Genomic DNA, 24,770 nt, shown 5'->3' with positions numbered 1-24,770 from the left:
ATCTGGAGCTAGAAATACCATTTGACCCAGCCATCCCATTACTGGGTATATACCCAAAGGACTATAAATCATGCTGCTATAAAGACACATGCACACGTATGTTTATTGTGGTACTATTCACAATAGCAAGGACTTGGAACCAACCCAAATGTCTGACAACGATAGACTGGATTAAGAAAATGTGGCACATATGCACCATGGAATACTATGCAGCCATAAAAAATGATGAGTTCATGTCCTTTGTATGGACATGGATGAAACTGGAAAACATCATTCTCAGTAAACTATCGCAAGGACAAAAAAACCAAACACCGCATGTTCTCACTCATAGGTGGGAATTGAACAATGAGAACTCATGGACACAGGAAGGGGAACATCACACTCCGGGGACTGTTGTGGGGTGGGGGGAGGGGGGAGGGATAGCATTAGGAGATATACCTAATGCTAAATGACAAGTTAATGGGTGCAGCACACCAACATGGCACATGGATACATATGTAACAATCCTGCACATTGTGCACATGTACCCTAAAACCTGAAGTATAATAATAAAAAAAAAGAAAATAAATTGAGAACACAGTTTGAAGGCAAAAAAAAAAAATTTTTATATTGCTATTCTGAGGGGCAAGAGAGAGAGTCTAGATTTTATGGCATTGGAAGACCAAGGCCATTTTTGTCACTGAGAATCCAACTGGAAGATTGGTATAATTAAAATAAGACAAAGAAAAATGCAAGAAGGGAGAGAACTGACCTGTCCTTGGATGGAAAAGGTGTTCTGCTCAGAGTGTCCAGCAGTATGCATGGAAGTGAGAGGAGTAGGCCAGGAATGGGTCATCTCCTAATGAGGAAAAATAAAGCAACTTTATTTGAGGGCAATTAAAAAATCAAGCTCTTTCTTACCACTAAACAATGTAGGTCCTTTATAAATACTAACTTATTGACCTAATATTTAAGGTGAATTTAAAGTTATTTGGACCATCCAGCAGATGTTTGCACACCGCCAGTGACAGGGAGCTTGCTGCTGCTTGAAGCAGCCTGCTCCATGTTGAGACAGCCTGATCAGGCTATTCTTCCTTTTTTGTGAGTTAAAAACTTGTCCCCCAGGAACTTCTACTTATAGACTGTACTTTGGAGCTGCACAGAATGCATATCCTCCTTCTTTTGAATGACAAGCCTTCAGCTGTTGGAAGATAGTAATCCTATCCCCTGGCATCGTCTCTTCTCCAGGCTGAGACATTCTCAGCTTGTTCATTCATTTATTGGGAACTTTCAACTTTTCTTCTAATGCTCAATTTCTGTACACTGTCACTATCTTTGGTGCTTCCAGGAGGAACTCCAGATTGCCCGGGGCTCTTGTAACTCATGGTATCCTGTTCCAGGTGTGATCTGTCAGCTCAAGGGAGGACAGTACTGTCACTGCCTTCTGATACTCATCTTCTCTTGATACAGCCCAACGGTTAGTGACCCATGATGCACATACCGTGGGTTTTTCCATGCAAAGATGAAGCCACTGAGGGGAATTCTTTCTCATTCATAGAGAAGGTTACTATGTGATTAGTAGCTCAGTTCCACACAGCCATACACATAGACAGTGTATCTTTGAGTTCAAGTCTCAAAACAGGAAAAGCCCCTTAGGCTCCCACCCTCTGTTATCAGCAGGGGCACCCTCTCAGCTCTTTCAAATACTCAGTTTGAAAGAGGTGCTTTTCAAATCTTACTTGAGTCTTAGGGCATGTGGCCAACATGCTTTACGCTAAGAGCAAGGATAATTGAATCACATGCTCAAAATCCCAGCAACAGAAAGATGATAAGTTTTGTGAAGCAGGAGGGAGTCAGTATGTGTTGGAGTCATCATTTTCATATATAACCATTAAGCATTAAAAAAAAAGTCATGATAGAAATAAAGTAGGGATTTGGGGAAGGATGGAAGGGATCAAAATTATGAAAGTCTTTTTTAATGAGTAAGTTACATAATACTTGTTTTTTTCCAGTCTTTATAAGTCACATAATTAGTCATTTCAAAGGTAATATTAATAAGAACTCTCAGGTAGCACTAAAACAAGGTTTTTTTCCTTCTATAATTACTCAGTTCAAAAAGAGTCTTTGATGTATGAAGAGCTGCAATGCAAGGAGATACTTCACAGATTCATTCACAGTGGCACTGCTGAAGCAGAATTTGTAAGTATTATTCTGACAAAGATTGAATTTTACCTAGCATGATTTAAAAAGGAGGAGGTAAGTACATTAAAAATGCAAACACAATTTAGAGCAGATGCTTAACCTACTTAAGAGATAGACTACTTCCAAGTGTTTTTGAGTCGTGCATTTGTATCCAGTTGATAACATTCATGACAAATCCTACTCATGTATTCATCAAAACTGGCCACAAAGTAAATATATGTGACAACAGTAATTCTAATTACTCTGAGTTTTAAAAATACTCAATGATCTCTTTTACAATTTAGATGGTTTTTCTTGATTAAGACTGGTCTCCAAAATAGTCAGATCATTTAAAATATATAGCTTGGGATGGGGGAGCTGTTGGTATAAGGGTACAAAATTTCAGTTTGAAGGAGTAAGTTCTGAAGATCAGTTGCATAACATGGTGACTATAGTTATTAATAGTAAATAATGTACTGTATACTTGAAAATTGCTAAGACAGAGTTTAAATGTTCTCACCATAAAAAAGTATGTGAGGTGGACTGGGTACGGTGGCCTGTAATTCCAACATTTTGGGAGCCTGAGGTGGGTGGATCACCAGGTCAAGAGATCGAGACCATCCTGGCCAACATAGTGAAATCCCATCTCTACTAAAAATACAAAAATTAGTTGGGCATGGTGGCGCGCACCTATAGTCCCAGCTACTCGGGAGGCTGAGGCAGGAGAATCGCTTGAACCTGGGAGGTGGAGGTTGCAGTGTGTCGAGATTGTGCCACTACACTCCATCCTGGTGACAGAGCAAGACTCCATCTCAAAAAAAAAAAGTATGTGAGGTGATGGATATGTAAATTAACTTGATGTAATCATTCCACAATGTATATACATATCAAAACATCATGTTTTACCCCATAAGTATATACAATTTTTGTCAATTAAAATAATTTTTTTCTCAAAATAAATAAAATATAGTTCATATTTAGCCAGAGTCAATAAAACAGCAGGTAAGTCTCTTCTAGGAAAAGGAGTGTTGTCTGTTTTCAGCAACTACTGGGTATGCCTAAATTGATTGGAGGCTTAGTTTTATCCCCTTTCACCACTGATTTTAGAGGTGTGCCTCTGGGTTTATTAAAAGGTGTTTCAGACACCGGGAAGAATAAAGTCACTTCTCAAAGGTGTACCTTTTCCCCTAGGTTTTCTGTATTTACTCGGAGGCAGAACCTGATTATCTTGAATTACCAGTGGAGTGCACTGCCCTGTTAGCCAATCCACATGGAACTGCACAAACTTCTACATTTTCAATTACAACTGATTTCGAACTGTATTTGAAAATGTGAAATTTCATGAAACAGCACACTGAGTCCATGTTACCGCTGATGCATTTGATTACGGTAGGCAGGATGTAGTTGAAAGGAGTATAATTTCCTGAAAGAATATCTTCTGCAAAGGACTTTGGAGCAAGCAAGCTCTTTCACTTCTCAAAATAAATTAGACTTGTAAAGTGTGGCACATTCACAGCAGATATTCCATTGTTATCCTTTTCATTAACACTTGAAGGATATTAATCTATTTTATGTTCTTGCTATTCCTAAGATAAGACACCTATGCATTCTTACCCAACTTTACTAATCCTTCACCCAGTCATCAGGTAGGGATGAGCCCCTGCTCCCAAAATGTTGCCACAGCTTTTATAACAGGATCCAATGATGAGTACCTGTACACAACACCAAGAATCACTTCTCTTTTAACAAAAATAAGTTACACACACACACACACACACACACACACATCTGAGACTGGTCTGAACTTCCACAGAGAAGCACTGCTTTATGTTTGGGATCCTTTGATCTTTGAGAGAGAGAGAGAGAGAGAGAGAAAGCAGGAATTCATATTCCCAATGGGCAACTGAGGTAATGGGGGTTCCAAGAGGTGAGGTCACTTATACATAGCCTTACATTTAGTAGCAAGTGAAGGTTGATTACTGGTACAAGAGTGCACGCTTTCCACTATAACAAATATGTCTTCCTCTGTAAGATTGACTAACATGGATAATGAAGAAAAGACTAAGGAATACTGTTTTATCTTTTAGTATTTGGCAAAGAATGGATTTCATAAGTGATAGAGCATTCTACATAACTTCTAATAATAGGAAGACACTTATATTAATGTGATATGAAGACTCCAAAGTCAAACCCCACAAAATCACAAAAGGCTCAATTTTCCACCATATTATCCTAAAAATAGCTCACGGCTAGGACTCAAAACAAATCCAAAACCACTTGCAAGTATCCTTGTTTTGCCCAATGTAGACACGAAAGCTGGGTATGCCACAGGCTGAAGGGCAGAAGACAGTCTGTGTTCCAGGCTTTGCTAATCTCAAATGGATCCTGTACTCATCTAACACACAGCTACCTGAATAGCTGTTATCTCAAGTAACTAGTATGTTGTCACAAGCCTTACCTTATTCACCTTTGTATCTCTCCTGCCTAGTGTGTAGTAATTGGTTGGTCTTTTTGTACTAGAAACTAAACAGGCAGGGATTAGCCTCATACCCTTTTCACAGACAAGGAATTGAAGCACAAAGAGGTAAAGCGACTTGTCCAAGGTTACACAGCAAATGGCAGATCTGTTTGGTGGATTCTTCGCATTTGTTCTACTAATTTTTTATTTTTTATTTTTTTGAGATGGAGTCTCGCTCTGTCGCCCAGGCTGGAGTGCAGTGGTGCCATATTGGCTCACTGCAACCTGTGCCTCCCAGGTTCCAGCGATTCTCCTGCCTCAGCCTCCCAAGTAGCTGAGACTACAGGTGCGTGCCACCACGCTAGGCTAATTTTTGCATTTTTTAGTAGAGACAGGGTTTCACCATATTGGCCAGGCTAGTCTCAAACTCCTGACCTTGTGATCAGTCCGCCTCGGCCTCCCAAAGTGCTGGGATTACAGGCGTGTGTAGCCATTATAAACCAGTCACTAGGACATGGAAATGATAAAGTCAAGGACCTCTTTTTGAAGCGTTCACTGCCTGACATGTGAATCACCTTGAGAGGGGAATGAGAAAAGTGCAGAGAACAAGGTGGTGGGGAAAGTCACTGTGCTAGGCATTTGGAAAAGGCTTCAACAGTTGAAGTGAGAGGAGCAGTGTTTTTGAACACACATGTGTGTTTATGTGTGTGTGAGTGTGTGTGTATCCCTTTTAGAGGCTATCATTATACCTGGCACATAGTAGCTGTTCAAATAGTGTGTTTAGGTTAAGCATAAATATTCAGGTACTTACTGTAAAAGAGCTCAAACTGAAGAGATGATTAGGGCGATTTTTCAAATGACCACCTTAATGAATGCAAATGATGATGATAGTTCACATATTTCATTGTTGTTGTTACAGTCAGAGAGAGCCCCAAAAGCAACTTGGACTAAGTATTAAGATAGGGAGAACTTAACTCAAGCCTAGCTCTGCCAAAAGCTATGTGGGTGGCCCTGGTCAAGTTGCTCGTCCATTCTGGGCCTCAGCTTTCCTGCTTATAACATGTGGGCTTTGACTTGGATGGCCTCTAGTTCTCCCAGTTAGCAATACTGTTCATCTCTAATTCTACCTGTTCTGCCTACCTCACAGGCTTTACATAAGGGAAAGCAAATGAATAATTGTGTAAGGGCTTTGGAAACCATATAGTTTTGTACACATTCAAAGCTCATTGCTACCAGCCCCATAGGTATGGCTATGGCATTGTCAGTATGAGCCTGCATGCCTTGGCTTAGCAACCAGGCAGCTTGTGATCTGCCCAAGGCTCAAGATGGAGCTTGCCTACACCTTTCTCCCTTCCCTCTACTAAAATATCAAGAACGTAATAAATGCAATTTTGGAAGTATTCACAAATTCTTGTGATTAAGAATAAGTGTGAACAGCTGAGTGGCTCAAATAACAATATGGTTGAATAGAAGAATACATCTGCAAAATCGGGTTCAAGTTTATCAATATTTTCACAGGAAATCAGAAGTAAATGACTCACGAGTCATGGTAACTGAGTCATGGTAACTAACCTTGGTGTCTGACTTCCATTGGAAGGGCCCTCCCTTCCTTGCTTCCTTCCTTTCTCCCTCCTTCCTTCCTTCAGTTTTTCTTTTCCTTCCCTCTTTTATTTTTTAGTTTTGCTTTACAGATAGTGTACTCCCAAAAGGTGTCCTACTGAGTAGCTTTACAAATCACCACAAACTAAGGATGAAGAAACATCAGCATCTTTCCTTCTCCAAAACTAAATTAAACCTGAAAACATTTATGTGAGTGAGGTCTTGTTATTAGACTGCTGAATCTGTTTTTTTATCTAAAGGTCCTTATGCATTTACAAAAACGTGTGTGTGTGTGTGTGTGTGGAGGAGGTGTTAATGACTTGCCAGAAAAACCTAATTTGTTTGAATGAATGATTTAGACCCTTTGTATCCATGGTTCCTGACAGTTCTGTGAGGAGCCAGAAAAGGAGGAATGAAGCAGCTAAGCACCAGGTTGCAAGGGAGTAAGGCACAAGTGCCCTTAGGATGCCTAGAAAGGGCTGCCCTGGGGCTAGGGTTCAGGAGAGCAGCAAACAAATCCTTCCTTGACCCTCAATCTGCTGTCAATTGCTAACCGGCCTGTAGGATGCTCTGCTCCTCCCTGATAGGAGAGCAAAGCCAGGCAGGGGCATTAGCACCCTTATCTGCAGCAGCAGTGGGGGTGTTAATAGGAAATGGACAACAATAGCAGGAGTCGGGTTAAGATGGGTGTTGTGGGAAGTCAGGGACCCCAAATGGAGGGACCAGCTGAAGCCATGGCAGAAGAACGTAAATTGTGAAGATTTCATGGACATTTATTAGTTCCCCAAATTAATACTTTTATAATTTCTTATGCCTATCTTTACTGCAATCTCTGAACATAAATTGTGAAGATTTAATGGACATTTATCACTTCCTCAATCAATACCCTTGTGATTTCCTATGCCTGTCTTTACTTTAATCTCTTAATCCTGTCATCTTCGTAAGCTGAGGATGAATGTTGCCTCAGGACCCTGTGAGGATTGTGTTAACTGCACAAATTGTTTGTAGAGCATGTGTGTTTGAACAATATGAAATCTGGGCACCTTGAAAAAAGAACAGGATAACAGCGATGTTCAGGGAACAAGGGAGATAACCTTAAAGTCTGGCCGCCTGTGGGCCAGGTGCAACAGAGCCATATTTCTCTTCTTTCAAAAGTAAATAGGAAAATATCACTGAATTCTTTTTCTCAGCAAGGAATATCCCTGAGAAGGAGAATGCGTTCCCAAGGGGAGGCCTCTAAAATGGCCGCTTTGGGAAGTCTGTCTTTTACAGTTGTAGATAAGGGATGAAATAAGCCCCGGTCTCCCATAGCGCTCGCAGGCTTATTAGGATGAGGAAATTCCTGCTTAATAAATTTTGCTCAGACCAGTTGTCTGCTCTCAAACCCTGTCTCCTGATAAGATGTTATCAATGACAATGCATGCCCGAAACTTCATAGTAATTTTAATTTCGCCCTGGTCCTGTGATCTCTCCCTGCCTCCATTTGCCTTGTGACATTTTATTACCTTGTGAAGCATGTGATCTCCGTGACCCACACTCTATTTGTACACTCCCTCCTCTTTTGAAAATACCAAATAAAAACTTGCTGGTTTTGCAGCTTGGGGGGCATCATGGAACCTGCCGACATGTGATGTCTGCCCCGGACACCCAGCTTTAAAAATTTCTCTCTTTGTACTCTTTCCCTTCATTTCTCAGACTGGCCGACACTTAGGGAAATAGAAAAGAATCTATGTGAAATAATGATGAATTATTGGGGGTGGGTTCCCCCGAAAGATGGGCCCATGGAGGGAGCCACACAGCCATTTGTAAAAGGATTCAGGGGGCTGGATGCGATCTGCACAGGCTGCTGCTCCCAGTGTGGTGTGCCAGAATGTAGCCAGGCTGCTGTGCAGCCTCTACAGACACAGGAACTTACCTGTTTCTCCTACTAGGCCCCCTCAGGCAGGCTTCGGAAGGACAGGGGCCCTTTGCTCAGGGTCAGGGAGCTTGGCTGTTCCAAATGAAATTCCCCTTGGAGGGAAGTAGGGCATGTGGGAAGAGCTACTGATCTTTTTCCTCTCAGGGCCCTCTCAGAGTGCTCTCCTGGATGTCCCATCTCAGTGGGGGCATGGGAATACTGCAATATATTTAAGGGACAGCTACCAGAATGGTAAGAGCTTGGAAAGCTCATCTCATGTATACATACACATTAAAGAAACAGGGAAAGTTTAGTCCACAGAAAACGGAGAGTGAGGAGTGTCTTTAAATCCATGAAAGTCTTTCACATGAAAGAGATTTGAGACCTGCTTTGTGGACCAAGAGTTTAGGACTGGCTGTATGGGTAAAGTTATCGGGGGACCAATTTTAGCTCAAACTAATAAAGAATTTCCAATCATGTGAGGTTTCCAATCATGGAGCCTACTGCCTTAGAAGGCAGTGAGCAGTTCATCTCTGAAGGCGAAATGTCCTCTGCCTAGAGCAGTGAAAAGGGATTCCTAAAAGGTGGTGGAGTGGGTGTTGTGAACCAACTGTGCTGCTTTACCTAATCAGATAATCATACACTTTACTTCTGTAAAGTCAAAGATATACATGAGAAGATGCAAAACTGAATTTGGAGCAGTTGTTTTGCATGACATATAAACATGGCTGACTAAATTGGCTAAGGAAATTTATCATTCTCCCAGGGATGGGGTGGGGGAAACACACTGAGGGGAGCCTATTGTCTCACAGTGAGACAGCTAACAGCCCAATTTGTCTGATTGTTTGCTGAACTCTTAGAAAATCTAACAACAGTGGAACCATAGACTTTCCTGGGCTTGATCACTAACCATTCCTGGCAAGCTTTTCTAGTGGTCAAAACTCTGTTACATTCAATTGAATGAATATTCTTCTGTTTGGAATGCTGTTAAGACAGTCTCCTGAGATTGCTCCTCTGATTTCCATGCAAGTGCTCATGGAGAGGAAGTGTAAAATCAACTGTTACATTAAACATAACTTCTTGGCCATGGCATAACAATGGGTCAATGCAAAACGCAATTCTTTTAAAAGTTTCTAACACTAACTTATGATTTAAATGGCATGGTATAAAAACCCTGATGATGTTTCTTCAAATAAATAATTGAATTCTGTATTCAAACTCTTTAGTGCTGGCAGTTGTTTAAGGGAATCTGGAAATATTCTCCTTCGGACCCAGGACTGTACATGCAAAAAGTTCAGCTCACATTGGCTGCCTTCATCCTGGCAGCCCCCAAACCAGGGTTCCACTGAAAAAGAGCCCTAATTATAATGTACAATTGGGAAGTATAGTGATCAGTATTCTGAATCTCCACTGTGTACTCAATCAGGAAATCAATCAAGCCATCTTCTTGCCATTGCCAGATGCAATCAATTCCATTTCACCCACTGAATACAACAGGAACATATATGACCATGTGCAAGGCCTATTCATGCAACTTTTTTTGGCCCAGTTACTCCTCGGGCATTCTATATTCAGACACTGCAAAGAAAGGTCTCCAAAGGTAAATACAAGGGAACAGAACACTATAGTGATATACTGGGCAGAATTCAACCAGACCTTTTTAGTTCAGCAAAAGGTTTCAGCAGCAGCAACCTGAGGCCACAGCCCATCTAACTAATGGTATTTGACTCCCTAAACACATGATTGCCTTGTAAATTTTAATCTTTATTAAGACCTTCATCTTTGTCTAAATTAGGTTGAATCAGTCAGAATAGAAGACTGAACACCCCACTAGGAAATGTTATCAGATTGAACAACACTGAATTGTTTGCCTTGTTTGGTACAGGCAAAATTAACACAATTTCAAAGCTTAGAAATGTAAGAACTGGCCACTGAGAAACTGTTCTGCAAAGAGCAGTATCAAAAAGGGAATCAAGGTAGAGGGCTTTTGCTAAGTGGTCCAGTTCAGGTATGTGAGGATTCTGGGGTTTCTTGAGGGCCAGTTCTTAACATTTCTAACCCTTGAAATTGTTTCTTACATTCTTAAGCTAATTTTGACATCAGAACATTGTAACTCTTTTCAAAAGTGATTTTTAATTGCAATGTTGAATTTCCAGCTCTTCTGTTTCAAATTATTTTGCCGTCAACTACATCCAATGACCATCACTTAAAATATACTGATTTGAGATAATTCACCAGGCTTTCATAATACTACAGCCATGTTTTTTTTTTCCTTTCAGAGTCACTTCAAAAGATGGAATGACATGCTATATCCTCACAGCATGAGATGTTTCTTAATGGTTACCTTCCGATTTGCTCCTTTAGCACCAGCTCAGGCAAACCAACTTGATAAAACTCACACACTTTCATTGGTTTCTCCTCCAGCACTATTTCTAATAATCTATATTTAATTTCATTCATTCAGAAAACATTTACTGAGTGTCTACTCCTTGCAAGGTATCTAACAGCCAGGAGGCTAGACTAGGTCCTGGTACAGGGTCTGGTGGTACTCTCTGTAGCTAGAGTATTGATAATTGGAATGAGAGTAAGGTAATAACAATTATCAGTTACCATTCGAAGTAGAAATAAAATAAGCCCATCAAAGTTGATTTTTTTAGAGAATAATGCACAATTTGTTATATGTTTCAGAAATTGCCAAAGGGATTTGTTGATTTCATATTGTTGGAGAGATACGGTGTCGATGCAACAACACAGCAGTCCTTTAGAAAGCCAGCTTATGCTGTAAGTGAAAGGTACTAGAGAACGACAACTCTAGGCAAAGGGGGGCAGAAGGATATATTTCACACAATCCTCAGTCTAAGCCTTTTCAAAGAAGTACACAAGGCATGTTAGTATTCCATTTCTAAGGGTTGCTGTAGCTTTTCAAACATGATAGCTTTCTTGTAGTTTACACTTATCACGTTAAGAAAAATGGTAATGAGGAGTTCATGACAACTGCTTTTAGAAGGGACAAAGGCTCAATTGCTGGGGAATAAAGAAGTAATATCTATTTTCATGGAAAGAAGCCTCCAGTGAAGAACTTGGCTATAGTTTGGTCTCTCATTATTCCTGAGCTCAGTAAAAATAAGGTACCAGGCCCCTAATACAGCTGAAACTCCATCCAATATGATTTGCATGGAATTGTCTTTCCTCTGAAACAGCTATTTCAATCTTAGAATCACAGTGCCAGGGGCAGGAAAGAGAACTGGTTTGTCCCATTCACATGAAATTAACTAACAAATCTATCACAAGATGTCAATCTAACTACTGAACACCAGGCCCTCTCTCCTGCCCCCCACCCACAGATAAGCCTCAATAAAAATAAAAATAAACCAACAGAGGTATCAAATTCCTTGCAGTAGTCTGAATTTAACAACATGAAAACCACTACTAAGTCACAGTGAAATTGATTCAGAAAAGCCCCCTCCAAGTATTCCAAGCCCCTAATAGGTTGAGTATTTCTGAATGCCTGGACAGTCACTCCTCTCCCCAGATTTGTTTTTCTCTACAATTACTCCAAATAACGGAAAATAAATAGCATCTTTATTCCATATTAACAGTGGCAAAAACGCAGCACAAGTGAGAGGCATATCTTTTTCTAAAAGGATATTTGACTGATGAAGAAGGAGAACTTTCTAAACTCAATATGAACACTGGGGGCCAGCAGTATGTAGAAAAATGTGGCCCCACAGGCATGCTATAAAGCTTCAATCCTGTGTTAAACCCAGGAAAGCAGGTCCCTCTCTGCCTTGATGTAAACAGCCACTCGCCAGCATAAGCTACAAGTAGCTATTGATTCATATCTGATATTTTATACTAAGTATTTGTTAAACATCAATCCAATCTGATTATTGGATTTCACTACCAAGTCTTTTCTTTTTTAATTAAAAGGTAACAATCACACAGGGAGACTATTATAAAGTTTCTTTTATTAATAGTTTCCCATTGACATCTTTTAGGGCATCCATATTTGTACTTCAAAACATTTACTCACCATAAGGAAGGGGTGCATTCCAATTACCCCCACCCCCCGCCCCTTGCAAGCTTCCCTAATAACCCTCTGAGAATCCACTGCCCATGGATGTCTCTAAATCCTCTTTAAACCTCTACCTTTTTTTTTGGCCTAAAACATCTTTTTGGGTAACCAGATCAATACTTTTACTCCTGGCTATAAATTTAGCCAAGCACCAAATAGAAGATTCAAAGGGAACAATGTCAAACCCTTACCTAGGAAGGTTTCAGTGTGCAAATGAAACATTGGTCTTGAAGTAAATAAATAGCTGAAGGAGACCTCTACCCAACCCGCAACACACACATAAACCTGGATCTCTCAGGCCTGGGATTCCAACTGTTACTTGTAATCAATTTGTAACTCTTGTCCAAAAGCCAGTTGCCAACCAGTGCCACAGTACGTTGCCCTCCCACTCCCACCCCCACCACTGCCTCCTGCTCATCTAGTCTCTCCTTAATTTGTATTAAAGAAGGAAAGAAATGTGTAAAATGATTTAAAAAAAAAAAACCCAAACCCTGGTCAGAGATTTGTAAGCTACCCACAGAGACTGATATACAGCTGACAAAAACCAACCGGGCAGGGTCTCTGGGCTAATTAAACAAATTTGACAATTTGAAAAGCTGCAATGTGCCTTATGAACTATGGAGTGGTCAAAAATGAAAAAAAAAACTACTCTGTTAAGACATGAAATGAGCTTACGTATTTAATATTCAAGAAAATCACAAGGGCAATCTAAACTCCTTGGCCAAATCAGATAGAGAGTATGTGAAGGGTTGAAATATGAAATTCAATGTTACCTTTTGAAAATATTTGGAATTTCTGAATAAGAAGAAGAGTCACAATAGCAATCCAATAGGAGCTTGTATGTATTTGGGGGTTAGAATTCACTGTTTCATTTATGTTACCATATTTAATCCACTCAATAATACAGAGAAGTAGTTTTTCTTGTTCTCATTTCATAGGTCAGATAACTGAGTTTTGGAGACAATGTCATGCAGCTCAAGGACCTCTGCCCAGGTGTCTGGCTTTGAGCTCTAGGTTTTGGGCACCACCGTACTCCATAGGACAGGTTTTCTAAAAGGGAACACTCCAATGATGTAGCAGGAACAAAGCTCCCACACCTTTCTGGAAGTCCATTATAATTTGGTGGTTATAAGAAGTACATTATCATCATTGTGTGTGTGTGTGTGCGTGTGTGTGTGGTTTTAGAGATGAGGTCTCACTCTGTCACCTCAGAGTGAGTGGTGTGCAATGGTGTGATCGTGGCTCACTGCAGCCTCCAACTCCTGGGCTCAAGCAATCCTCCTACCTCAGCCTCCCCGAGTAGCTGAGACTACAGGTGTGCACCACCACACCCAGCTAATTAACTTATTTTTATAGACATGTGGGTCTCCTTTTGTTGCCCCAGGCTGGTCTTGAACTCCTGGTCTCAAGCAATCCTCTCACCTCAGCCTCCCAAAGTGCTAGGATTACAGGCATGAACCACAGAACCCAACTTATAATTGTTTTGAAACCACTGCCCTTACTCATGCCACACACAACCCAATGGCAAGTGTGAGGGTCACACAATCCAAATGGCAAGTCAGTAAAAATAAGCCGATCCCTAAGGAGAGGCACAAATTTATTAAATTTCCCTTGTCACCGGAATGCATTCCAAGTAATGGCTTTTTATTCTCCAACTTTATGGAGGTATAACTGACAAAATAAATTATTAATATATATTTATGATATACAATGTGAGGTTTTGATGTATGTGTACACTGTAAAATGATTGCCATAATCAAGCTAATTAATATGTCCACCAACTCACATAGCTACCTTTATTTGTTGCTTAAGTGTTGTGAGAACATTTAAGATCCACTCTTTTAGTAAATTTTGAGTATGTAATACAGTACCTCTTCAGAATTTATTTACCCTACATAACTGAAAGTTTGTACAATGAATGGCTTTTCTCAGGACTCAGTCCATTTTAACGTTAATAATCCAGATCTCAAGCCCCTGTGCAAGGTGTAGGTAAGCAACTTCCCTTAATGAAGAAATGGGACAATTAAAGCCACTGGAGCTGTCCAAGTGCTGCTGTGGTACTTCCTTTAATGATGTACCTTAGGTGGATGTCTAAAGAGATGGAAAAGCTGAAGATGCAGGAAAGAGAGAGTGAGAGAGGAAGAGAGAGAGAGGAAGCAAATATGAATCAATTCCTGGGTTGTTATAGTATCATTTCTCTCCTAAAAGGGCCATTCAACGGTCTGATGTACCCTCTTATTTCCAGAGCCTAGGGATGAAAGCATTATTAATCTTATTGAACATAGGGAAAGACACTTTGCCTGAGGCCTGAATTAGGAGTACATGGGTCCCTGCATTGCCCAACAAACCAGGCGTATGCCTGAAACTTCTTTGGTCTTTTCTCTTTTGTGGGAATACTTGCTTTATCTTTTTCTACCTACTCAGACTTATTTTTTGTTCTGTCTTATATAGTAGGGGCACTGCTCAGAACTAGAGTCGAATTTGATCAATGTATTGTATATAAGACTCAGGAGGAAATAAATTAGTCAGATATACTCTAAACACAGTCTAGAATACACAGTCTAGAAGGTAAAACAATATTTGGTTTTATTTGATGATAAAACTCAGAATAAAAACCTAGGGCAAATCTGAAGAGATATCTGGGGCAGTTCTGTTCACTGTATCTTTCTACAGTGATGGAAATGTTGAGTTTTGTGTTGTCTAATATGGCAAACACTGGCCACATGTCACTAATGAGAACTTGAAATGGATGAGGAACTGAACTTTTATTTTATTAAAATTTAATTAATTTAAATTCAAATGGCCAGCCACATGTGGTTGGTGTTTCTGTACTGGAGGGTGCAAAAAATTCAACACTTTACAGATGGAGAACCTGAAGCACACAGTGGTTAAGAGACTAGCCAAGGGTCACAGAATAAGGTAGTGGCAGTGTCAGAACTAGCTCTGAGGTCTCTTGATGTCCGGTCCAGTGTCACTGGCACATTGTTTTCATCTTAATCCCAGTTCTTTCAAAGGCCGATGCTGCATGGTCTCCACTCTGCAACACAGGACAGGAGCAGACCAGGCTCTAACAACATCAGGGTGGATTCTCCAGGTGTCAGACCTGCTATTCACTTTTGCATCAAAAGCACTAGGGGTGTGAGGATGTGCTGGGAGCTCCTGGATGAAAGAGCAGTGAGGAGGCTGCAAAGTTGGAGGATGGACTAGCTTTTCAGGTATCCTCTAAACCCAACAGGTCCTGAGAAGTAGTAAGGGAGTTGAATAGAAAATAATCAGAGGCCCAGACAGCCAGGATGCTGTTTTTACACCTTAGTTTTAGATTGGCCTTAGTTATTTATTTTATGATTCTGCAATTTCCGGTTAACATGTTGCCAGGAAAAGAGCAGGACGAGTCTGTTCGTGTTAGTGTGTTCATTTCAATAATGAAGGGCTTTGGGGAATGGAGTGTTTAATGGAAGCAACCTACAGGCTATCAGCCACACACACACACACACACACAGACACACACACACACACACCCTGGAGGAATCACTCTAGAGAAGAAAACACATCTTGTGGAAGCTCTTTTCTTGTGATCACAGTGATAATAAGCACAGTGAATGGTGCCAAAACATTATTTGAGAGATTTGAAAATCTCTCCCATTGTAGCAGCATATGGGGCCCTGTCTTTATTCAGTACCTTGTTTAAATTGATAATGCTAGCATTATTGTATTTTGAGGAACAATATTAAAAATGGACTATAACAATGATATTAAATAATAATTTGCAATTGAGGATGTGAGGACTATCTGGCTGCGACATCTGTTACGCCACTGAACGTCAGGATTGATTCAACTGATCTGGCTGGCTAGATGGGTGTCATTTCTCGCTCTTACCACTGCTTATCTATAGAGTTGAACCCTTCTTAGGTCAAAGGTATAGGAGCAGCTGTGCTTCCCTGCTACAACCTCCAAGCAAGCTCTCACAGTCCATTTGTAGGAGAACGTAGGGTAGTCAAGTTTCCAAGAATCCAGACACATCTAAACGATTGGAGCTGCATGTGGCATTTTGCCCTTCTTAAAAAGAAATTGGCAATGGAAAAACTACACAAATGGTGATAATATATCATTTGGAGAAATAAGAAATGGAGTCATTAAAATGCCCAATATTTGTATAATTATTCTACTCAGTAAGCACTATTATCCGCTTATTAACTTGTAATATGTTCATGGGAAATCAAATCATTATTGTACCTTGGGTGGAAATAACACTATGAGGTCATTTTCTCTAACCATTCCTCTAAAAATTTAAGTCATTTAATGAACACATTGCATCTAATCTATGCACTTTTTATGCACCTACACTTGTCACCTTTGTGTGCATGTATGTGGGGGGGCCTTCTGGAATTGGCCAAAGAGACAGAGTAAGGATTTCCACACAGATTATGACCTAATGGACCTCACATTCTACCATAAGAGGCAACTCCCCAACATACACACATACAAAGGCCAAGTGTAGATACATAAAAATTGCTGTGGGGACCTAGAAGACAGATAGAGAAATTAATTCATTAATATCTGTGATCTCCGTGGTGGATCTTACATAGTGTAAATAGGAGGTCACCAGACAAAGACAGGAGTGGATGAGATCACAGGCAGAGGGAGGGGGCAACACACAGAGGCAGAGGAGGAGATGGCACATTTGATAAAGTGGGAGAAGTCTGCAATGGATGTGGAAAAGGGCACACAGTTGGGAGACTTGGCAATATGTGAGGTAGGCATGAGTGATGACATAAAGGAAGGACTTTGACTGCCAAGATCTGGGTTTGGAAGTTTATCCTCTAGGTACTGGGGGAGCACAGTGCCTCTATTTGAACACTTTCAGTGACAAAGACCTCACCTCCTTCTACCCTTGGAAAGATCTACCAATTAGAACAGGGGAGAAAGGAAGGATCTAATCGAGTGCTCCAAGCACTATTCTAGAGGTTTCATATGCATCATCTCATTTAATTGTCCCTATAATTCTGAGAATTAGGGCATATTACCTCACTTTTTTAAATGAGGTACAAAAAGGTTAATTTACCCAAAAACATTCAGCAAGGGAGAAGAGCTGAGCTCTACTGTCTTAACCATGATGTCCCACACCCCAGAACATTCTTGCTTTTATTGCCCTAACACTTATCCCTCTATAAGTGCCCCTCAAAAGTTGGATTCCACCATTTTAGGCCTTCTATCCCAGATGCAGCCTCTGAGTCTCTTGCTTCCACAGCATAGTCTCTCAGGCAGCCACAGCCTGCTCCCTCTTCTAGTTCAATTTTCTGCTGTTTAATCTAGCCTGTCTCTTTAGACGTTCTAGTTTGGAAACTACCCACTATCCTGGTTACTCTTTGCTAAGTGCATTTTAGTTCAGCAATATACCTCTTAAATTGTTTTTTCATTTTTATTTAAGTTCAGGGGGTAAACATGCATGTTCGTTACATGAGTAAATTGCCTCTGAAATATTTTTATGAAAGTAATATAAATTATAGAAATTGAGAAAATATAAAAAAGAAGAAACTCACCCATAATTCTGACTCTAACAAAATAAGAACTATCATTTCAAAATATTTTCCTTCAGTTTCTTTTTAGTCATATTTTTATAGAGATATAATACTTAAGTACATAAAATGTTATATTCTGGTTATTTCACTTAACATTATCTCATAATTTTTCCTCATGTTGTTACATCATCAGCAAAGCCATCTTTTTAATGGTTGGTTATGATTCTGAATGTATAAATCTGAGTTTGCTTAACTATTCTCCTATTGTTAAATATATAGTAGCATTTTTTGCTATTACAAAGAATTGTGTAATGAATAATTTTGTTCACATAGTTTTTCTAGGAGCTTGGATTTTTCTCATAGCATGAATTTTCTAAAGTGGGATTATACATTACCAGTGTCCCTCTAAAAATAGAGTAGCCAACCCAAATAAATGGAGAGGCACATTGACCACATCCATGAGATGAAAGATGCAACACAGTAAAGGTGTTAATTCCCCCAAAATTGATTTATAGATGTAATGCAATACTAGCCAACATTCAAGCAGAATTCTTTGTAAATGTAAATAATATATCTAAAATTCATATGGAAAGGAAAAGGAACTAGAATAGCTAAACCATTTTAGGAAAAGAATAAAGTTGGAAGATTCACATTATGCTATTTTCAGACTTACAATATCTACAGAAATTAAGACATTATGGTATTGGTGAAAGGTCAGGGACATAGACAAGTAGAAGAGACTGGGGAGTCCAGAAGTAGACCCACACAAATATGGTCAATTGACTTTTTACAAAAATGCAAAAGCAATTCAATGGAGAAAGATTAAATACAATCTTTTCAATAAATCGTGCTGGAACACAATGTAAATCTCAACCTATACCTCACATCACATATCAAAATTACTCCAAAATGAAGACTTAAATAAAACTCTTAGAATAAAACATGGGAGAGAATTTTTTTGACCTTGAATTAACCCAAACGTTCTTAGACTTGACAACAAAATAATAATCCATAACATGAAATAAAGATAAATTGGATTTTATCAAAATTAAGAAATTTTGTTCTTAGAAGGATATCACTAAGAGAATGAAAAGACAAGCCACAGTCCGAGAGAAAATATTTGCAAATCACATATCTGACAAATGACTTATGTCCAGAAACAATAAAAACTCTCAAGATTCATTTATAAGGTAACAGACAACCTGATTTAGTAAATGAGTAAATGATTTGAACAGACACTTCATCAAAAAAGATATACAAATGGGAAATAAGTACATGCTGAGTAAGTGGTCTTTCATACTTGGCTGGTGTAAATGCAAAATGGTACAGCCACTCTAAAAGCAATTTAGTATGGTTTTTATAAATTTAAACATACTCTAAGCATATGACTCTGCGATCCCACTTCTAGGTATATTCCAAAGATAAATGAAAACATGTGTTCATGCACAAATCTGTATACAATTATTAATACCCACATTATTCATAATCACCAAAAACTGCTTGGTTTGAAATTTTGGCCCTGCCACTGGTTAGCTGTCAAACTTAGAAAGTCACTTAAGCTCAGAGTACTTCCACATCATTATCTAATAAGGGGATGATAATAGTACTTGCTTCTTGGCATTGATATAGTGATTATATGAGTTACTATATGTGAAATTCTTCTAACAGTGCCAGGTACAAAAAAATGCTAGGTAAGTGGTACTACTATTAGTATGTACTTTGGATTCAGGCCAACATGAGTTCCAATTCTGTGTCAGCTGCTTCATAACCATATGAATATATGACTTGGGGCAATTTTCAACCTCTCTAATGCCTCCAGGCTGTCATCGACCCATTAGCCTGTGGTCTCTGGGTAGTGAAATAAGCACTGCTGGAGGAAATTATACAATCTACAGATTGAAACCTGTATAAATATAATATCTTCAATATCACCTGGAGCCTTGATGTTGCCTCATAATCTTACTATATTCCCTTAGAGTGAGAGACTTCTCTCTCTTTCAATTACTCTTTCATTCTCCAGTCTCCTCTAACCTCTGAACTTTCCCCTGACTGCTTATCTCTGCCATCTAATTCTGAGACTTGATCTGAAAATTAGAAATAAATTAAAATCTCCCATATATACCTTTAATATTTTATGTTTTTGTTTTCAATCTTTAGTACATCTAGAAGTAATGTTTTTGTATGGCGTGAGGTAAGGATCCAAGATTAACTTAGGGAGAACACAAACATCTGTGACATTGTCTTCCTATTCAGGAATTGTATGCCTTTTTATTTAAGTATTCTTTGGCATCTCTCATAGTGACTTAGTTTGTTTATACAGCTCTGGCACAATTCTTGTTACATCAATTCATAAGGTGTAAACGGATTTTTTTTGCCCCTTACGTCTTATAGTGGTTGCTTTATATGTAAAGACCATTTATTGCCATACATTTATTTTGCACAGCAACTTTGCTGAATTTGTGTATTAATCATAATAGTGTTTTTAGTTAATTTGCTTCTGGTTTCCAGGAAAACAATATATGTATAATGTACAAATAGTAACCATTTTAAGCATTATCTCTCACTTTAATGCCTCTTATTCTTTACATATTTAATTGTCTTGGCTAACCTGCAGAAAAACATAAAATGATAGTGGTATAAAGAACATCTAGTCTTTTTCTTGACTATAATGAGAATGCTTTGAGAGTTTCTCCATGAAATGTGATACTAGCCTTTGGGTTAAGGTGGATATATTTTATCACATTAAATATGTTTCCACTTATTTCTATTTTATCAAGAATGTGTGTTCAGTTTTGTCAAGTGTCTTTTATCATCTATATGAAGATGACTGTGTAATTTTTCTTTTTTTATTCTCTTTGTAAAAGGCATTATACAAATGGATTTCTTAACACTGAACCAGTTTTATACTCCTGGAATAAAACTCACTTGGTGATGTTGTATATCCTTTAAAGTGCTGTCTGATTCTGTTTGTTAGTGTTTCATTAAGGAGCTTTGCAACAATAATCATAAATGACACTATCATGCAATTTTCTTTTTTGTGTTCTATTTTTGTCAGATTTTAGTATCAAAATAAAAGCTAGGTTGGCTTTTCTAAAAAGTACTTTGCAAATTTTTCTTTTTGTTCTATGTTGTGTAAAAGTTATACTGTCATATTTTGTGAAAGTTTAGTTTAATTTCCTCACAAAATCCCATCTGGGAGTGACGCTTTTGTTAAGGGGTGGGGAGAGTCTTCATTTCATTGATGGCGATAAGCCTGTTGAGATTTTCTGTGTTTTCTGGAGTTAATCTCTGTCAATTACATTTCACTAGAAAAACCATCCATTTCATCCACCAGTTTATATTTATTTGTACAGAGCTGAGAAAATTGCTACTCATTATTCTCTTAGTTTTCTCTATATCTGAGGTTATTTCTGTTTATTAGTTCTTGTTTTATGTATTAGTGTTTTCCCTTTTTTCTTGATGATGTTAAGTAACCAAGTATCTATTTTATTGTATTATTGTTTTATCTGGGAAAAGGATCTTGAATTAATTATAATGATTTTCGTTCATAATTCATTAATTCACACCTCTTGATTTATCTATTTTTTAAATAGCATCTTTAAGTTCCTGTATCACTGATTTTGTTCTTGTCTTTTCAGATAAAATTGCTTCATGGTTTCAACAAATTCATGCCACTATGTTGGTCACAGCTTTAATTTTTCCATAACAATATTGTTTTTCTGGTACACTTTTCTCACATGCTTTTTGTGTATATATTTTTTTGCATAGATCTTGTGGTGATTCTTTTTTATTACTATTTTTTGTTCATGTCAAGAGTTCTCCCAGGACCAGTCAGGGCTGTGGCTGAATTCCAGACTAGCAGGAATTCTCTTCGGAATACAAGGCTGTGTGCCCAAATGCTTTCAGGCTTTACTTCTCTGTTATCAATAGACATCAGCCCTACAGGCTACTTGCAAAGCAGCATCTCATTCATCCACCTTGCCTCACTAACAAAGTGCCTTCCAGAAATATGGATCATTTATGTAATTTCTCATTCAGTCCTGCCTTCCCTACTTCTCAAGACTGTGTCCCAAACTTGGTCCGTGGAAGCTCCCATCTCCAACTTTAATGCCCATTCTTATTATTCTAATACTGTTTTTGCTTTTCACCATGTTCCACTTATTCTGAAAATCAGTGTTTCTTTCATCTACTATGCCACAAATCCAAGACCATGGGAATCACTTATTGGCTTCTTCCCTGTTTGACTTTCACAAAATAAATTGTGAGTCAGGCTTATGGATACCCTTTGGTTACATCAATTATGGAGTTTAAGTTTATTTTTCTCATTCTCCTGAATGCTTCTAGTGACAAACGAGAGAAGGGACAAGCCTTGTTTATTCTTTCCTTCTTTCTTTCATTTCAAAACTGGGAGATGCCTACCAAATTGATTCCAAGAGGCTACTTCCTCAATGTGTTTTGCAGAGACACGAGTTTCACCTGTACACAGATGCAAGTGGAATGGTTAACTTCCTTGCATTACTTCTCCTTTCCCCAGCCCAATCCCACTAGCAAAGCTAGTACAAAAATGCTGGTTCTCAGACAACACTTAGAAGCTGTTACTTCTTTCAGATAAGCTTAGAATGCTTTTTGGCAAACCAGTGTGTTGTTTCATTACTCTCTCCTTACATCCAAGATACAGAAAACAGGTGTAAATTCTACACATGGCCTAAATTCTCACCTGCTTTCATCCAGTTCAATAGAAAATCACAAATCACCATATTCACAAAAAGAAACAGGTTGACAGAGAACAGACTTATTTTTATAGCATACCTAAGATATATAGGAACTGATAAATTTACTCAGCTATTTTAAAGGGGCTACTCTTGCTCATTCTCTGGACAGCTAAATGCTGGGTTGCTAAGTTACTTCTATTTGACATCATCTCTTCCCTGACATCTCCCCATGTTTGACAGTTTCCCATGATTCACTGGCCCACTCACCTCATTACTCATATTACTCACTTTCCCAATGACGTCTGTAAAATCATTTAAAATTCACCTCATACACTAGCTGCAAACCCCTAGATTCCACATAAAAATATTTAAACTGCTTGACAGGTTCTAAGTGCATTTGGAAGCACACTGGATGGCTTACCTGCATTGTTCACATAAAGTTGTTATAATTAAATTTAGCATCTTTCTTCTGGGTTGGTTTGTGTTTGAGAAAAGAGGAAATGATTACTAGGAGGCATATAATGGATAATATCTCTTATGAGCTAATTTGGTTCCATGAATACCTCACCTCACATATGCATGCTACGTATTAAGTCCATTAGTGCTTTGAATTAGCTTCAGAAAAGGTAATACTGCACATAATTTACCCAGTCAAGGGCATTTTCACCTGCTGACAAATTTACATATTTCCCAGTGCCATTAGGTAAGAACTAGTCATCAGATTAGCAAAGGGCACAATCATTAGTTAGTTCATTTATTTGACTCCATCAATGTTAACGTTAATTATAGTCTAAATTATATTTAGGAATTGTCTTTCTTGGGTGGAACACTATATTACTATTTCAAGAAGCTATAATTTTAAAAGTCCACATCCAAATAAGATACATGCTTTCTGAAACATTCCGGAAGGATTCCTATTTAAGACAGCTATATAGAAAATCGTTTGCATGAATCCAAGTTGAACATTATTTATACATTAATTTGACAGGATATAAAACCAATTGCCTAATTATTGGTTAAATTTATAAAAGAAATTCTACTGAAAGGTGCTTGATTATGCTGCATAGTTATGATAATATAATCAAATTTCCTTTCAGACATAATTGTCTGACCAATTTTGTTCCCTGATCCATTTTTTTTCTTACTTGCAAGATGGGCTTTCTCATTTATTTCCCTGTTAAAAAATAAAAATAAAATAACAAGCACTGCCCTGTAAATATTTGGTAAATTTTTTCCATGCTAAAACTGTTAACTAAAACATAAGCCTAATAAGTAGAATTGCCATAATTTAGAATGCTGTAAACACAGATCATACTGTAATCAAAAAGAGGTGGCCAAGTAGGTGTTTACCAACCTGATCCATATGGCAGGAAGAAATCTGTAAGGAGATACAGTTTATCAAATCAAGTTCCCTAAATCCTAGCTAGCAAATTCAGCATCCCTCATAAACATTGAATTACCCTTACAGATGTTTGCCTATGAAATTATCAACTACAGAAGGTGCTTTGCTAGGAGAGACAATCTGTTTAGCATCACATCTAAAAGAAATGCGCTATCTGCATTTTTGATTCCAGAAAGGATTTGATAGTTTCTTGATTTTTTAAAGTAAATTATTGGTATGAACAAATAAATCATACTACTGTAGAACAAATAATCATTGAGCATCCACCCTTAGCTAGTAGCATTTAGAGCATGCTGCTCTCCTTGGCTTAACTCTTCCAGAAATGATTACTCTAGGATCCATAAAACCCCATAGAGCTCAGAAAAGAAGCTGCTGCTGGTACCCATATTATTACAGATGAGCTGCCTAGGAATCCCTCACATGATTGATGAATTGTAACTGCAAAATGCCATCACTGTGGCCAGAGCTGTTATTATTTTTCATTTCCGTTTGCACGTGAGGGTAGCTTGACTCTAAAGAGTAAACAGCATGCTGATGGAAGCAAGTGTAAAAGCTGGGATGCATTGCACAGATTGCTGCCTTTAAGTTTCTGATTTGTAAAATTCATAATAAGCAATAATATGCCTGAAAAGGAGCAAAGACATCTGAATTTGTACAGCTCATTTTGTGGGAGAAGGTCAGTTTGGTGGAAAGCTGTTGTAGGCCAATGAATTCTAGTTTGTTCAAAAAACTACTTAAATTATTCTGGCGTAACTGAATTTGTACAAATTGAGGAAACAACAGAAGCTGAAATGAATTGGTGGTTGAATCCACTATAATGTTAATCATAAAGCAGACTGGAGCCTGTTAAATAAGAATGGATTCGGCTAAGCCAACAGGACCAGAAGAACGGATAGCATGACTCTTGTCAGAGACTTGGAGAACTGTGACCTGAGGCAAATTACTTCA

The 24,770-nt window shown here is 38.5% G+C and overlaps 1 protein-coding gene across 8 annotated transcripts in view; it reads right to left on the bottom strand.

Moving 5' to 3' along the window:
* The window catches only part of AFF2 (ALF transcription elongation factor 2), a 509,233-nt gene that overhangs the window by 169,336 nt on the left and 315,127 nt on the right, over positions 1 to 24,770 (bottom strand). For 4 of the 8 annotated variants that reach the window (XM_055267794.2, XM_055267796.2, XM_063634721.1 and 1 more), the window contains one exon: positions 752 to 838. The exons of the other annotated variants lie outside the window; for them this stretch is intronic. In XM_055267794.2, the coding sequence (XP_055123769.1) occupies positions 752 to 838 (87 nt within the window). The remainder of the gene's footprint in view (positions 1 to 751; positions 839 to 24,770) is intronic. 8 annotated transcript variants of the gene reach the window in all.

This window comes from Symphalangus syndactylus, chromosome X (assembly GCF_028878055.3).
Source record: "Symphalangus syndactylus isolate Jambi chromosome X, NHGRI_mSymSyn1-v2.1_pri, whole genome shotgun sequence".
NCBI lineage: Eukaryota > Metazoa > Chordata > Mammalia > Primates > Hylobatidae > Symphalangus > Symphalangus syndactylus.
Note: the sequence above shows the minus strand (reverse complement) of the source record. Positions and strands in the feature narration are given on the sequence as shown.